Source organism: Lepisosteus platostomus, chromosome 11 (genome assembly GCF_059453375.1).
Source record: "Lepisosteus platostomus isolate fLepPlt1 chromosome 11, fLepPlt1.hap1, whole genome shotgun sequence".
Classification (NCBI taxonomy): domain Eukaryota; kingdom Metazoa; phylum Chordata; class Actinopteri; order Semionotiformes; family Lepisosteidae; genus Lepisosteus; species Lepisosteus platostomus.
Window position 1 is genome coordinate 6,829,536 of NC_142621.1, and position 18,314 is coordinate 6,847,849.

At 36.5% G+C, this 18,314-nt stretch overlaps 1 protein-coding gene across 1 annotated transcript in view; it reads left to right on the forward strand.

Annotated features, from left to right (window-relative positions):
• The window catches only part of brinp2 (BMP/retinoic acid inducible neural specific 2), a 265,854-nt gene that overhangs the window by 10,509 nt on the left and 237,031 nt on the right, over positions 1–18,314 (forward strand). Inside the window, exon 2 of the mRNA XM_088598149.1 lies at positions 16,583–16,898. Coding sequence (XP_088454275.1) covers positions 16,633–16,898 — 266 coding nt within the window. The 5' untranslated portion in view covers positions 16,583–16,632. The remainder of the gene's footprint in view (positions 1–16,582; positions 16,899–18,314) is intronic.

Genomic DNA, 18,314 nt, shown 5'->3' on the forward strand with positions numbered 1-18,314 from the left:
TGCAATAATCACGTTACATTTTTTTAAATGTTAAATAGTTACTAATTATATAAACCAACCTATACCATAGATGGCTAAACTTAAACTTTTATAGCTTTGGAAAAAATAGGATTCTGTGAAGAGGCAATGAATGCTACAGTAATTGAATTTCAAAGCTGGGATATGTCACTTTAAATAAATGCTGAAAATGGAGAACAGGATAAATGAATAATTAAAGACTGAGTTTCTTTCATAGAAATCATATAATTTAGCTATAAATTGCCCAGCAGCTGTTTGCTAGTCATCCAAAAAAACTTACTTGCACAATTTAGACTGTGCAGGCAGTCTTCATTGTATGCCATTCCTAACGATTGCTCCAGATAATGCCCCATTTACTGGGCAAACTCAATCACAACTAGACTGTGTGGCACCATTATTCTGTGGGTTGTCATGAATTTAAGATATACTGCTGAAGACTTTATCAAACTCACTTTATCATTCTTCTGTTGTATTTACTATTGATGTCTTTTATTATTATCAACCATCTATTATCCATTCTTGTCCTGGGTTATATAACTAAAGACTGAAATCTATTCCTTGAAGGAAAAAGAGAAAGGTACAGTACCTACGGCAGTTTAGACCACAAGATCCTTGTTTGAGTTTAGTTTCTGTCAAAAGACTGGAGAGGGTTAGTTAGCTTCCCAAGCAGATTAGTTCATATAAGAACTGTGACTCAGTTTGGCACATTTCTGTTTTAGTTAAGGAATGTGACTCACTGATTGTTGTAATAGAATTAATCTCCAGAGCTGTAAAAAGGACTAATACTGGCATGAGACATTTGTCTGTATCTTTATTGTGCACATACAGTAAATGCCCTACAAAAATGTGATATTTTTATTATACTGTATATGGGATACAGTGCAGTATGTAATTCTTCATATTTCTGATTTCATTAGTAGTGGAAACCACAGATAAACGAATGGCACCCCCAACATTTGATCTCAACTTGCATTTCAAAACTATTTAACAACGTAAACTTAGTAATTACCTGTCGAATAGGGTTTTTCATGAAAGACAGGGTGAAGAAACATCAGCATGCCAAGCACTTCTAGTCTGCTGAAAAACAATTACTTCACATCTGAAAACTAGAAACTCGCATTCTAATTTAGTAACGTCAAAGCTTGGAACTGTAAGAATTCTATTTTTGAAGCACTACATATGAAATTCTGTCGCACACAAATGTTTATGCTTGGTGTATTGAATGATCAGTAGATGTTACAGTGCTGTTACGAAAAGGCTTTGCTGCTGGCTTCTGGTTGATGCTGAGCTGTACGTTTCCATTTAACAAAGCTATAGGAGTAAATTGGGTCTGAGTTGCTGTCAGTTGCATCAGTCCCAAGGGACCTCTGTTGTTTGGGAAGAGTCATATGAATGGAGTTGGCATAAAAGCATTGCCTCTGGCACAATACTAAATACTTCCAAACTAAGTACTTTGAGATGAAATTTGGATAAATCTTCTGAATGTACCGTTGATGGAGATCTGCTTCATTTGTTTTTGTCTATGTTAGCATTTTGGTTAATTTAAAAAGAGTTACTGTTGGGTTTTGAAGATGGAAGTCCACATTAACATACCATAGTCTATATTCAATATGCAAAATGATTAGCATTCAGTGTCTCAAATTTACTGGATGAACTGTTGTTAAATAATAAAACTGCTGTACGTTAAGACATTTGTTAGCAGAAAAGAGGACTTTTTACAGTTATTCAATTTAAAATAGCCACATTTTCTGAGTTTAATCTGTTGAAATAAATATAGACATATTTAAAACTTCCAAAAACAACTGGACATTTTTGTACATGGGAAGGAGACGCTTAGCTAACTTGTTATAAGAACGAGGAACCAAAGAAGCCTTTGATTTGGTTTTGTACACTCTAATAATTAAAGAAATGCTCAAACTTTAACCATTTGTATGATGTGTAAAATTAAGCATTAAATTAAAATACAGTTCGTTTGCAAATCAAGGGTAAAACTGTGTAGTTTAAGAACGTTTCACCGTGATTGTTGTTTAATTTATACCTTTTCTGTTACAAATCCAGTCTCAGTTATTAAAATGAAACTTACAGCCTATCTAAATAAAATGTTAATTAAATATATTAATGTTTATAGACTGTCAAAGGAAATGTAAACTGTATATGTTTGTAGAAGAGTAACATGTATAGATTTTTTGGTGTCAAGTGTTTCTGGCATAATTATGATCAGTTGATCATTTGTATCTCATCAGCATGAAATCACCTCATCCTCGAGAGAGCTGAGCAGGTGATGAGGTAATTTAACCCGTTGAATGTCGAACCTGGTGTAGGTAAAGCCAAGGAAGAAAGCACTGAGAGTACCTTATATGCCCTGCTTGTCTAGATAAAAATGTCTTTGTATCATCAGTATGTTGCAAGCTGAACTAAGACTTTGCATTGTTGCTCACCATCTAGAGAGTTCAGAGCCAGGAATTTCTAGCATGCCAAGACATTACACAGTCTGTCAATGACAGGCCATGATCTGGAAGACCACAAATTGTGACACCTTACCAAGATCGATGAGGAGGTCCGAGAGTCATAGACTTTACTTGAGTATATAGTTGCTAAAAAACTCTACTTTTAGCGATTAATAGTAAATTGACTGCATGGCACTTCATTGAGCAAACCAATCATTGCCCTTCCTATAAGCTCCTTCTGATGTAAAGGCATTACAGCAGGACAACACACATCCTTGTGCTGCTTGTGAAACAATGGCATTCTTGGGAGAGGAGAACAGTTATGCCTACTCACAAAACTGAGTCCCATTGAGTTGTCACAACATTTTAACATCTAGGGCTCAGAGACAAGTGAAGAGGAACATGCTTGACAATGTTGTGTGAGATTAATAGGTCAGAAACCCACAAGACAGAATCTGCTACGTGGTGCAAAGTTTATGGTGCAGGCTTCCATCCTGTATTTCTTACAGTACTGGTCACAAATGTGTTATGAAAAATACCACTCTAATCTCCTGCTCATCAACCTTTTTGATCAGCACAATGAATTAATCTATCATTCAGTATGTCTGTTGAATAAAATGCCAAGGTACATCCTAAAAGGGTGATTTTTCTGATAATAACATAGTGAATTAGCTATACTGTACTTATAAGTGGTAGGTTTCTTTTGATGTTCTGTAAATTTACATAAATGCTTTGTTTTCAATGTATAAATATATTATTAAGTTACTGTAAGTTGTATGTCAACATTCAATTGACTACAGGTTTTGAAAGTTTTTTTTGTAGAATCACTGTTTATATTGTAGTTGTCTTCTGCATTCTGCAAATGCATTTAGGAAATAAGAAGCAGAGACTGTGAGAGTTAACTGGAGTATCAAAGTAACACATTAGGAAAAAGAACAAAAAGAAGCTCTCTTAACAGCACACTGAGTCACCGAGCTTAAAAATACTGCTTGCACCCCGTTTTTGGCTTAACACCAACTCCCACCCCTGTGGGTGTTAATTCAGTAGAATGAATCTGGTAAATGATTAAATAAAGATTATAAAGAGTATCAGTGCTATGTTAATAATGTTTAAGGGAATTGTCAGCACTGAGAGAGTATCCACACAGCATTTACTAGCTCTGTTATTCTAGAAAATCTCTTTATTTTTTGTCCTGCAGTACATTTCTTTACATGAACCCCCTCCTGAAAATAAGAGGTCTCTGTAGAAATCTCTATATACAGTACATCCATGGGTTTTTGTATACAGCAGAACTGGGAAATTTCTATGCAAACCTGTACCGTACATTATCTTTACTTTATTGATATAAGGCATGTGCATTAAAATCGCAGGGCTCAGGGACAACTTTATTTGTGCACTTGAAAACATTTGAATACATATTCACACAATCAGGACTATTTGTGGGTTCTTTAAAGTTGTTTAAATTGGACCAAACGTTATTTAATGCAATCTTTGTATCTTAACACTGTGTACAGTATGACTCTTACAAATACAAATAAAAAAGGAGCCTGCTGGTTTACATGTGGATGAAAATGTGAAAAAAGCTGACTTACTCCTTTCAGTTGAAAGTACTTCAGAGGACCTAGTTTAAAAAAAAAAGTAATGGAAACACCTGCCTTTCAGAAATCACAGTTTTTTACTATCTTCCTCCAGGAGGGTTTGATTCATTTTAAGCATGAGCAAGCTTTCAGCTCAAATTGACCTGCTAAAATGTCTTGGGATTTTAAGTAATATGACAGGCAGTGCAGGTGAAAAAGCAGGCGGAACGTCCCCTGCAGGTGTGCCGTTTGGGGGTAATCAAGACTGTTGTCCCATGCTGGGACCCTGGTGGTAGATGAACAAAACAAACATCTTCATCTTAATAATTCCAAGCTTTTAAATAGTGCTTTTCGCAAAGTACTACACTACAGTAGACATACTGTATAGGAGGGGATTCTCTTCGTCCACTGCTGACGTTTAGTACCCACCAGAATGTCAGACAGCTAAATGGATTTGTAGAGGTGGTAGTAGTTAGAATTTGCTTCATCAGGTGAATTAAAGGGGAACTTCAGGTAGGCCAACTGTCTATGGCCAAAGTAGATTTTGGCCTGGACACCATCATGAAAAATCTTAGTCTGACTAAACAATTTATAAGATCAGCACCTCCTATAGAGCCCCTAGTCACCATGCTGGGGAATTGATTTGAAAATTCTTGTTCAGGGAAAAGAGTACCACCTACTTATTGCACCATCCTCCTTGCCCATATTGATCAGAAGTAGGCTTGTTGAGATTCAGAGATCTGACAAGGTCGGGCTCCAACAGGCATGGAAATGAACAGTTTTGTTGTTGTGAATTGTTGTTTTGTGAATTTTTGCTTACAGTTCTTTGGATATTTTGTTAAAAGGGTATGACATTTAAATTAGAAAGTGTTTGCTGGATTGTGTGACTGTCCTTATATATGTTTCCCACTAACATCATAAATCTTATTCAGAATTGTTCTGATGATAAATAAATACTGTATCAATCTGTAGGATCGATAAACTGATGGACACTAAGATAATCATTTATATTTCATTGTGGTTACTTTATACCATATTCATTCATTGGCCTACCCTTGCAGTCAGGGATGATAGTCTTCTCTCAGGTGACTGATAAGGCCAATATGGAATCTGCACAGTGTCTGTCAGGCTGAGCAGTTGTTATCTTAGGAGATGTCTGGTTGGATACTGCACAATCCAGTCATTGTCAGCTGTCTTTGATGCTCTCAGTTTGCTCCCTCATTCTGCATTTTTGAGTCTCCTTCTAGGCTTCTTCCCAGATTTTCAACTTCCATCTGCATCAATCAAGGACCATAATTTCCCAGGAATTGATATTGATTTTGAAGTTTGCTTATCATTGAAACAGTCCTTCTAACCTCCATTGCCTTGGTTAAGGTGGGATAACGTAACCTTCTCTGGCATCCTGGAGTCTGAAATCTAGCAACATGACCAACCCAGCGGGTCTGCTGGTAGATAATTACAGCTTCAATGCTTGTGGTGCCTGCCTGGCTGAGAATACTGTAGTTGGTGTGTCTGTTCCCAACAACATTATTGATACAATGACAATCCTTTTAAGATTCCCTGTGCAGTAACATAGAAACAATGACCATCCGGTGGACCAATTGGGTTTCAGGTTTGATGTTATGATCTTCAATCACCTGCTTCCTCATGTTGCCAAAGACTGGTCTCCTGGCATTGCTGGATTTTATTGTCAGCCTTCTGTGAAAGATGACTCCCAAGGTATGGAAAGTGCTCTCCATTCTTCAATCATTTATCATGAATCCAAATTGATGGACTGGGGTGTGTACATTTAGAAATTGCAGAAGAGGATTTTTGGTCTTCTGAATGTAAAAAGTAAGTTCTGTTTTCACAAACGCCCCAATAAATATGGTGACAATTGTCTGAAGATTCATTTCTGTTAAGGCAAATACTGCAACATCATCAGCAATGAGCTGGATTAAGCTTTGCTCCAGAGTCATTGGAGGTTAAATAATTTCCCATCCATTCTATAAATGAGCTGCACTCCAGCAGGGAGTTGGTCTGTTATGAAGTGGAGCATGGCACTCGAAAATATTGAATTCATAGAGTTAGGATAATGACCCTCCCATGACACAGAAACATATTAATGTCAGTAATATTACTAGTAATATAGGAGTCAAAAGCCACAGTGAAATACTGTAGAACTTATTATTTGCAGATCTGGAAGGTACTGTAGGCTGAGAAGCAAAAATAATCATATTAGGTATATTACCAGTAATATATCTAATATGATTATTTTACTAGTAATATATCTAATATGATTACTTTTGCTTCTCAGCCTACAGTACCTTCCAGATCTGAAAATAAAAAGTTCAACAGTATTTCACTGTGGCTACTATTTAGTTTTTGTTCCGTATTGATCAACGATATTTAAAAATTATACTAAGAAAAATAATTAAGAGAGGAATAGTAACCATTTTACAGTATGTTCTGTTAACTCCAGTATCTGAATGTGATGATCTCTGAGTACAATCTTGACCATTGTAAGTTTTCAATTATGCAGTGAATGACAATGCTCTTAGGCACCAGAAGACTAGAGACTCAGAAGAAAAAAAAATCACATTTGAACCATTGACATCTGAGCCATGATGTTCCACGAACAGTAAGCACCAATGGAAAGACACTAAACTACGTAATTTAAAACTTCGTGTGCACTGATCTTGTTTTTTAATGTGAAACTTGGACAGTCAGCTACAGACCTTTTTTATGAAGATGTTAACACTAATTTATTAACCACTGACTCCTTAGGAGTTCAGCTCAGTAAGAGTAAAGCCCCTCTGACACCAACGAATAATGAATGATGATTAGCACTGGATTAAAAGTGTCCATTATATGCACATATCTATGGTGTCACACAGCTCCAGACTCACCAATGCGGTATGGCTTACATCTCATTTTCTTTTTTTCTTTGTGCGGTGGAGGAAAGGAAGCATTCATGAGGATCAGACTTTTAAAAAAAAAGAGTTTTAGTTTAAGAGCTACTAGCTGATTGTGATTAGACTTCATTCTGTACAACATAGCATCATAAAGTTAATAATCTAAAAATGAATGTGCAAAACTATTTAAAAAGACCGCAATTGAAGGAAGGAAATGTGATGTGCAAAACAATATGTGAGAAACTGACAGGACGTCATAAAATATATTACAATGGCAGTAGTTTTAAATGCACAGGAAAATGGTTAAACTGAATTACATTACGCTTTGACAGGTTTATCTCTAATTGGAAAGATGGTTTCAGAAGAATGAGTCTTAAGCCTATTTATAAAATGTTGACAAGTTCTTTACAATGTGTTATGTAATAGTGAAATGATTTGCACTTTTCCTTGGATCTGTCACTGATTTTTTTTACTCTTCTTTAAAAAATGTTTTATGTGCTGACAAGGTGTGCATGAACTATATGTACTACTCCTACGAACTCTCAAAAAATGGAAATAATTAGTCTTAATAAATCGAGAAGTTTGCAAAAATGCTTTGGATGAAAGCCCATAATGACAACATCCGATAACATGCAGCAATAAGAAGCTGTTTGTTCCTTGGTATTTTCAATTGCATTTCAAATATATTAAGGAACTGATGTGTTAAAATCAAATTGAAGAGTCAGATATGATAGATGAGTAATTTCAAATACAACCATAAAAAATGCAGCATGTATCATGAACATGCATGAGACTTTTTGAGATGAACACTTGGTATTAGAATAATTCACTTTTTTCTTGTTGAATCTTCACTTTGTATGATACAAGATCTTAAGCCGTATATTTCTTGCACATCATCACATAGGCTATTGGCAAATCACTTACGAAACATTTATTACTACAGGTGAATGATGTGTTACTTCCTCTGCATCATCACTTTATAGCCCAATAATAATAAATTATTCTCCTATGAAAACATCAAACCCTAGAAAAAAAATCAAGGTTTTCATCTTTAAAAGCACTCAGCAGTACTTTGGGTTATTGTTAGTCATTCAAGACACTCGACAAAAATACCATTTCCTTCTGGATGGATTTTTTACAGTGTGCTCAATGGATAATTGTATTTCAAATCTTTTCAGTTTGTTCATGTTTATGGAGACATTAAATGCTTAACATCCTTAATTAATCAAAATATGTTATATGGCTATTGGAGGGATGTGCAGATTGCAATCTACAAGTTGTTCCTTCAGAGCACATGACAGATGTTTGTGCTTTACACTAATAAACTAAAAGTATAATAACACTCCATATTCTCAAATGTCATCTACAGTATCTAAGGAAGTGCAATAATTGTTTTTTAAAAATCCCAATGTATTTGTCATCAAGCATTCTCTGTCACTATCTGAAAAAAGCATTAGACTCTTTAAAACTCATGCACTTATGTTGCCACATTACACAAATACAGATACATACAGTACAGTACTTTTCAGTTATTCTCATGCCTTCCTTACAAGCAACAAGAGTCTTTGAAGTGAGCATTGGCATTTCTAGACAGTGTTACTTCTGGTATTAAGTACCAGAGGAATCTTGACCTAAATAGTCTAAATAACAAAAGCATTAGGTAATACAGAAAGACTTAAATTAATTTCTTTTCAATCCTATTTTTAAATATATTAAAATATGTAATTATACTGGTCGCTAGCCAGCTTGTGGCATCCAATTCACATAGCACAAATCCACTACAATACAAGGGGCAATTATTATAATTGGAATTGTAGCTGAGAGGATATATACAGTACATATTGCCCTCGAAACATAGTGGGACAGTGAGGTCAAAACTGTTATTTTTGCTTTGCAGTCAAGCAATTGGTATTTGTGATCATGAGATTAATATGAATGTTAAGTACAGTATAAAACACATTTAGTTTTGGGTAATTCAATGCATACACTTGATCATGTTAAAACAAGAACATAATCTGCGTTAAACCCAGAGATTTCGAATGCCTAAAAGTACTGGTACACTTCACGTATGGGATCTCAAATACAAATTGCTTGACTGTCAGACAAAAACTTTTCACTTTGCTGTCCCAAAACATTTGCAGGAACTGTTTGCATGCTGTGTGTGCATCCATACTTGTCTATGCTTTGCTTCAGTCCATTTTCAATTTGAAATTGTTTCATCTTTTTCCCATGATGTTAAAAACTAGAGACTGGATACATGGAATTGGTGAAAAGTTTATAGGTGGGTCAAATGACAAAGTCTTCACGCGACATTCATTAGTAGACATTTCAAAGCACTGTAGAAAGAGATGGATTCCCTATAGTGCGGAGCACACAGTATTGGGCATTGGGCAGCCTGTTTGACCTTCACTGCCTCAGCATTGTTTAACTGCTCTATATCTGTCTGAACTTATTATCATATATGAACATAGATCTTCTCTAGCTCACATGCTGCCAGTTTCCATTTAGACTCACTTGGCTGGAGTGTTTCCCTATGACTCGCCCCTGGAGGAAAGAAGCTCATTACCTGTTAACCTGCACTTTATGCATCACAAGCCCAGGTAGAAGTCTTCACTTCACACTCTGCCAGCTGAATGGCTATTGATCCTGTAGAGCACTTTCATTTTTTCTGTCATTCTGCTGACTTTCCCTTGTTTCCATTTAAAATTTAAAGCAGTATGGAAAATAAGAAGCTATACATGAGTCAGTTATTGTCCTCTGTGAGATATATTGTTCTCAATTCTTGGGAGGTGTTTTGTGACTTCATCTGGTACCAAAGCCTGGTTTATATGTGCAGCAGGCTACTCACTGACTTCTAATATAGCTCTTTTTGGAGAAAATAAATGATGAACATATCAGGAATGTCACATTTAATGAAAGATTAATGGATTCTATAAGGGTTGTGTTCAAAATTGTACCTTGTAAATAACACTTAAGCATTATGAGCACATTTCCTGCTTATGACAAAAATGATAAAGAGGGTGGATTTCACTGAATTTATCTCTAAGGTGCATATGGATAATTTGCATTCAGATTTAAATGAATCTACAGTGGATGAAATCTAGGACTTGTGAGACCTCAAAGTATCTGGTGTGGATATTTTTCACAGTTTTGTGTTTTGCATGCTGAGTGTTGATGTCTATCTCCTGCAGACCGAATTGCGAGCTAAACTAGTAACTAAAGATAACGCTTGGCTCTTGAGAATCATTTCTCAGAACAATGCCCTACAGCAATGTAATTTCTCAAAAGAAAATTCTAACTGTTATTCCTTTAAAATCCCTAAACTGCATGAGGATGTTACGGAAGTTTCCGATATTCAGAGCTTGTCCCGAAGTACTGTAAAGCCTCTCATCAAGGAACTGTGCTGCTTGTTATTTTAAGTTATCCTGGAACTTTGACCAGAAACTTTAATGTGCTGCAGGAAGCAAACAACAAAAAACTGCAGCTGCCATATTACTTTCTGTTAAATACTAATGTATTATTCCCTGTAATTTTCCCCAATGCCCAAAGGTAGTCCTGTCAATACTTCTGCAAGGACTAGAGGTGAATGCCCTAATGTCAACCAATCCATTTCAGTCGTTTAAGGTTGAATTTCAATGCATAAAAAAACAGATACTGCACAAATCTTAAATTATTCTGGATACCATGTAATGATTATTACAGCTTGTGGGTGATGTACCATTTGATTTTTTAAATACATTTAGGCTAGCTCCTATACCATTGCCATCTCTGGAATTAAAGGATAACCCCACCATGTGAGTCTTTGTATTTTACTGTTTTCTGACATTTTTCAATGCTGATTTCTTCCTTATTTTTAGATGCCAAATAAAATATGAATTTCTCCACAGATATTATTGAGATTGAGTGAGGTCATTCATATGTATGTCTTTCGTTCATTTGTATTGTGTTTGGCTTCATTTTGTGGATGACACAGGGAAAACAGCTGGAGAATAAGAAATACCAGATCCCATGTCCCTGTCTCTGAGATCCAGAGGCAATAGGGACAGTCATTTTTTTCCCAACAGCTGGCAAATATTAGCCAAGCCAGATTCCTGTAGATAAATAGCTGGTATCTTAATCATCAAGCACCAGGGACATAGGAGGTATTGATGAGCTTTAATTACCCATATGTTCACGATCCTGTCTGTTGCCCCTGTGGAACTTTTTATAAACTTTTTTGTTTTTTTTTCCTTCAGCGGCTTAAATATTTTCTAGCAGGTTCTGGAACTGATATATACAGTATTACTTCACCACCAGCAACAACCAGCAGTGTTGAGCAAACATTTCTTAGCAAATGTACATTTGGTAACTCACCATTTTTGTGTTGAGTTGTAACAAAGAACAGATGTATTTGTTTCTTTAATATGCATGTTTTAGTTGTTTCCGTGCATCCGTCCCCTTTCTAACCGATTCTTCCACTTTAGTGTCGCGGGAGAGCTGGACTCTATCCCAGCAAGCAGTGGGTTCATGCCATGGTGTACCTTGGACGAGACGCCAGTCGATCACAGGACAGACACACAGACACGGACACAACTCACGCCTAGGGCCAGGTTTCCCACAATCCTTTTAAGCCAATATCTTTAGCATCAGTTAAACTAGTTTGCTTTTGAACTGTGGAAGGAAACCTCAGCAGCTGGAGTAAATGAATCCAGAGACCCAGTGCTGCAACACAGCAATGCTAACCACTGTACCACTGTGGCGCCTGTTTTCAACAATCAACATTTTATGTTTTTTAAACTTTCAAGTTCATTTGTATACAATGGAACAAAATGTTGTTCCTCCTGGTCCACGATGCAAATACAAACAGGACACTGACATAGACATTGTAGACAGGATACACATAGTGCAAAGTGCAAATAGTGCAAATTACTAAGGCAAATACTGTACATAATAAAATATACACATCAGACTGGGGGGATTTAAACCCTGTTTCTGGAATTGGGGTGGGTGCAAGTAGATTCCAGGGTGTTAAGGAGCCTGACAGCCTGTGAAGAAAAAGCTGTTACAGAGTCTGGCGGAGCTAGCCCGTATACTGCGATATCTTTTTCCAGATGGTAGGAGGGCAAAGAGTTTATGGGAGGGGTGGAAGGGGTCATCTACCATACTGGAGTAGGAAAGGTGACTAAAAGATGCCAACTTTTATTTCTATAGTGATACTTGCAAAAATAAAAGGGCTAAAAAGTCCTTATTTAAAATGGAATGCACATATCATTGTGAATGGATGTAGTACATGAGAATACAATTGACATTTTCAGAAGGCATAGCCCAGAAATAATTTATACTATTTTGTGTAGCTACTGGATTCATGGAATAAGACTTCTGGAGTTACACAGAAGTTAGCTTCGGCACAATAAAACATACAAATGAGCACAGTGTACAAGCCTGGGAAAAAAATCATGCCTAATTGCCTCATTCATTATTTTATTTGTCTCTCACAGCCCTCACCTTTCACCCCCAGGTCTTAAAGGATTTCTGTCTGCTGGTTCTTTTGAGTGAGTGGGATACGTTAAATGGTTAAACTCACAAACCTCTCAAATCTGACACAGACGGAGCTGCTTGTTTCATGGTGTATATCAATCCATTTCAGCTCAAAGTACAGAAGTATAGATCTTGTGGAAGCTGGGAATGCATGACAGCTGCTCAGATTCTGAGTGTGTGGGATGTGTACTAATAATTGCTATCAGTCTTTTGTCACCAATATTGAACTTAATTGCTTGGTTGTGGTGGAGCTGATATTCACTCCTGTACTTTTCTCTGCATTAGGGGGAATAATCACACATATCTCCTCAAGGTAAAGGTTGCTCCTCTGCTTTCCACATTTCTGCTGCCCCTGTGTTCAGTGTAGGAGAAACATTGTACTGCCTATAAAATCTCTTTCAGTTTAGCACTTAAACTGCACACCCATCTGCTGAAGCAGTACCTGCGGAAATTAACACTATGTTGAAATTGTTCATTTCTGAAATTGCTTTTTTCGTATTTCACTGACCAAAGTTCAAAGTATTTTTTTAACATGCATTGATGCAGTGTGTACCTTTCTTTGATGTATAAGCTCTCAGATTTGGCCCTTTCCACTCTAAACTAATATACAGTACTGTACACATTAACTTATTTCAGTCTTTAATTGCTTTTGCATACTTGCTTGCTGCCACATTGTTCACTGTGTTGTGTTTCCAGTCTTTCAATACAAACATATACATTTTATAATCGGATATAGGAAGTAAAACTGAAATATTTTATATTGGCCTGTTTACTGAGCATCTGTACACTGTGCAGAAGGGATTGAGTTCAAAAAGGTACCCAGGTTTGGTGATAAATCAAACTGAATTAGACAGATGAAGTAAATGTACTGATGCATTCATATCAGATTTCATACTCATATAAAGATAAAGCAATTGCATTCTCTGTGAGTAAAATAGCTGATTGAGGTACTGTAAATATCTCTTGAAAGGAGATGGCAAAATTAATAGATCTAGCTGATGAGATTCAACAGTCAATGGATAATTGTTGTAATATGTAATTATAATGGTAAAAAAACAAGTTGAGGACCTTTTTAATGGGGAGACACTTTGTATGTTCTATTTGAGCAAGAGGCTGTGCTTGATGAACGCATTACAAGCTCCTTTGCATTTGAAACTATTACCCTTTCGCTTATCACAAGTTGTAATACATGTAAGGGACACTAGGTGGCAATGTGTTGTCTGTCTGAATGACAGCGGGTCAAAAGGTCTACACATTGAACAATAAATATACCTCTTTCCCAGTAAAATACTATCATATTTTTTCCTTGACCTCCGAGGATGGTTTTCTGTTTCCTTGTGCATTAAGAGACTATAAAAAAGAAAACACCATGACAGAAGAAGTTCATTAAATGTCAAAGCTAATTTAGTATGGCTCACATTGTCTCCTTGGCATTTACTGATTGCAAGAATATGTTGAATGCACTTTATAATTAGCAAAACCCTCCAGAGACTTGGGACAATCGTAATACCTTGATTTTAGAAAGCTGGTGAATGAGATAGCATCTTAAGCCTTTCAGCACATTTGAAATGCAGCCTTCCATACAGGAAGGAGAACATTATCAAGACTTTACTTTCATTAAGAGCTTTCAACCTGATAAAGTTTGCTGCCTTTCATTACTGCCCCCCCATCAAGTGGACAGAGACAAATATGGTAAATTATGCTGAAACGATGTACTGTCTATAATGGATCACTAAAAAGTCACCAGATTAATTTGATTTGAGATTAAGAACACAAACTCTTTGGTGACTTTCTGATGCCACGTGGATGCTTATGCCATTCATTTTGTTTCCTTTTTCTGCCTCTACAGCAAATGAGGTTCTTACCTTGGTGAGACCAGCACCACGCACAACCTCAAAATGGATAATACAGAGATACAGACCCGTGGAAAGGCAATGAGCTGGGGGATGTGGTTCCAGATTTTAGGAAGGCTTCTCTGCCTCTGCTGTTACTGCTGCTGTGTGTGCAATTTGTTTTTGCTTCCAGCAGAATGAGCAAAGTGTAAAACTCAGCACCTAATGCACTGAGATTCAGATAGGAAAAGGAAAGGCAAGCCGGGAGATAAAGAAAAGGAGAGAAAGAGGACAGGGAAGCATGAAATGGAGATGGAGTGGGAGTGTGGGGAAGGAAAGAAAAAGAGTTATTTCACCAGCAAGTGCAAGATATAATTTTATTTCTTTTGTTGGAACTGCCTTTTTGAAAAAAAACTTCACAAAAACTAGAACACAGAGAAAACCTCTTACGCAACTGTGTGTCTTCAGTTCAGCTACAGCTGCCTATCATTGCATAGACGCCTTCTAAAGGATGAAACCACATGGGCACAGACAACCTCCATCAAGTTCTCAGGTTGTGAAAAAGGATTTTTCTTATTTGGGACAAGGGGAAGTGTGGATCTGGTTTCTACATCTGAATAAAGAAACAAATATTCATTTTTCAAAGAGAAGACTTAAAAATGTCTTGAATGAGCATTATTACATCCTGTAAGTCTAATTCTTTGGTCCCACCAGAAGGAAGCTGTTTCTGTAAACTTTTTGAATGCTAAGACACAAGGACCTACTGTATGATGCTTTTCTTATCTATTGAGTTGTTTGTACCACTATCAGTAAAATATCCTGTATTAATGGATAAGATCATTAGGATTCAAAATATAGGATAGTGACTGATTGCTATTTGAATATGCATGTGTTACAGGACCCTGTGATTTCTGACTTTCACACTATCATATTAAGAAATTATACAGACAATATACTGTAGCTTTCACAGGCTGCTAGGCTCAAGACAAATATAGCATTTTAATAGGTACAGTATAGCAAAATGAGTTAAAAATAAGAAGTCAAAACTTCATCTCAACTCATGTTCTTCAAAACAGATGTCTTGCATGACAGCATCATGTTCATATTTTTTTACTTATACTGAACGGCACAGCCAAATGTAAAATCATTTTTATTTTCTATTTTCAGCGTCCTTGCATACAATTATCTTTAAAAGAACAGCAGCCTTGCAATAAGATACATAAATCCTGAGGCTTCTTATCTGAAATACAGTATTAAAAAATAAGCTGCTTTTTCGTTCAAACTAAAATTTATTTCATAATGAATTTGGAAAAGATTAGCAAAAGATGTCTGGGAATACAGATGGTCCCCAAGTCAGTGTTTTTTGCTTCTACATATGCATCAGTACACCTTCTGTGCATGTTTAAATGAGCACTGCAGATTTTAAACAAATTTAATAATATCAGGTCTCCAGAGGATGGGCGGTATCGCTTCATGTTTCAAATTCTCTTACTCTCCTTTAGTGCTCCACAATCCTTTCACCTTGCTTTAGATATTTGCTAGAGGTTGAATGGATGTACAATCATAAAACTGAAAATTTGTACAATTACAGTTTTACAACATGTAAAGCTGGAAAGAAAAGAATCAAATAATAAATTAAGATTATCTCAACAGAAAGACATCTAAACTCTAGACAAAACCTTGGCAATATTCTTTTATCTCGTGAAACCTGGTTGACAATACATTCACCGCAGATCCATGCTTTGCAGGGACTTTAATTATATGCATCGTATTCCTCCTGCAAGTAAGACTGCCCTGAACCAAATATACCCTGATCCTCTCCTCTGAATTGCTTATTTTGTTTTGCAGTATAGAGTTGACCATAGGTAAACCAGATAACATAAAAACATGTCTTTCAAATTAAGCGATACAACCCTATAAATAAAAAATCACACCTCTGCTTACTCAGACAGCCTTACTCTCCATCACCAAAGAACCCCAGTTTTTTTTTACATGTCTAGCCATTTGATTACTCAGTTATTATTCTACCCATGTGCTCTCGCTCTTTGGTTTGACCCTGTAAAATATCATACTAATGTCAATGAAAACTTCCTTTGTGAGAACTGAGAGGGCTGAAATTTGAAATCCCGAAAATGTTTTAGCTCCTTTGGTTTGTTACAATAGTGATCTCCGAGCCTACAACCCTCTTTATGCCAGATTTTCACGTGAACTACAAAAATAACCAAGGGTGGTGGAACAGAAGCCTGGCGTTGATTCTACTGGTATCAAATGAAAATTTCCCCTCATGTGTTCTGCAGGTCCCGAGGGATTAGTAGAAGAATGCTGGTCCCAGGTGCCCCAGGACAGGATGGCGTTGCGTTGGCAGTGTGCTTTGGTTGTTAGATGGTTGCTGTTGATGCTCCTATGGCAGTGGACAGTGCTGGACTGCCTGGGCTGGGTTCTGGTCCTCGCTGGAGCACCAGATCATTACATCTCCTCTACTGGCACCACCAGGGCTGATGGGAGACTGGACTGGCTGCTGTCTGACAAAGGACCCTTTCACCGCTGCCCAGAATACACCGAGTTCAAAGAACGATTCCAGCAGGGCTTCACTACCAGATACAAGATCTACAGGTCAGGTCACCCTCTTATTTACAGCACTCCAACTTCGTTGTGCAATATAGGTGAATACAATGGTTGAAAGTGTAGGACCTATTATGTTTATCATTGGAATTTGGAAATGTAATGTAATGCATGCTGGCATTGGATTGCAAATGCAGAAAGCTAACAATATCCCGCTGAAAGGACGGCAAACAAGTTCATTTTTGTGTCTAGGTATTGCTTATATTCCCTTGTTGGGGTCTCATTTTCCTCCTCCATCTATTACAGCATTACAACTCCCAGTGGAAACATCAGAAGCACTGATATTAATGACATCAGCTACAGTACTTGACTTACACAAATAGAACACATTTCATGAGTACTTAACATTGACGTCCTGTGACTCGTAGCTGTAAAACATCTAAAACATTTAAAAGACAATGACATTTTTTTTTGTCCTCAGAAACACAGATTGTCCATGGCAGTCTATATAATATATAGTTGCTGTTCATATTTTTAGCTAGCACCATGAAATAAATACCTTCCTGACTGATCAACAAATCACAGAAGTACTGGTTACATGGTCTCCTGTTTTTTGTTTCTGTAATTTCGAATGAAATGACTAGATGATTTTTCAGTCTGAAATTAAACTCTGGATGACGTTCATACAATCATATTCTGCAGGCATGCGTTTTGTATTCATTTAGATAATAAAACAATAGAAAGGCTTTGCTTATGTCCTCAGTTTCCTGATCTTCATCTAATGTCAGGAAGCTTGTGGGTCACAGTGTTAATTTCCATAAAACCGAAAGGGAACATTAATTTCATACTGAGATTATGCTAAACGAAGACATTTATCATCTTTACATGCAGTCATGGTACTTTTGCTGTCACAGCTTATAAAAAATACTGAAAATCTTTGTTGCACTAAAATTTACAGTATGTGCTGAACAATAATTTGTAGATCCTTTAACTTAACAAATTAGTATTACATCATTTGTTTCAAACCTTCCAAGAAGCTTCATCTGAATGTGGTTTTATGTTCTTAAAAACATCATTCATACTCATTTATGTCATTGGCATGACACATACTTACTGTAAGTATGCAGTATATAATAATTCAATGCCAAGGCAGAGGCCACAATATGGTAAGGTTAGGGTTTTGCCTAGGGTTGGGGTTTCAGGTTTATTTTTTGTGTTTGTTGAATTTGAAAGTTATGATAATATCGTTATGCTGCTGCTCTGAAGCTACATAATTATAGTAAAATAAATACTAAATAAATATTAAATAAATATTAAAATAAAGTAGTACCTAACTTTAAAGGTACTGTAGTGTATGTTGAGCTCCCACATCAACCTTAATCCTGTCGTGTAGTTTTTAGGATGTATATTCCAAAAACCCACCTTTTAGAGACATCATATTTTTCATTTAAATCTAATTATTACAAA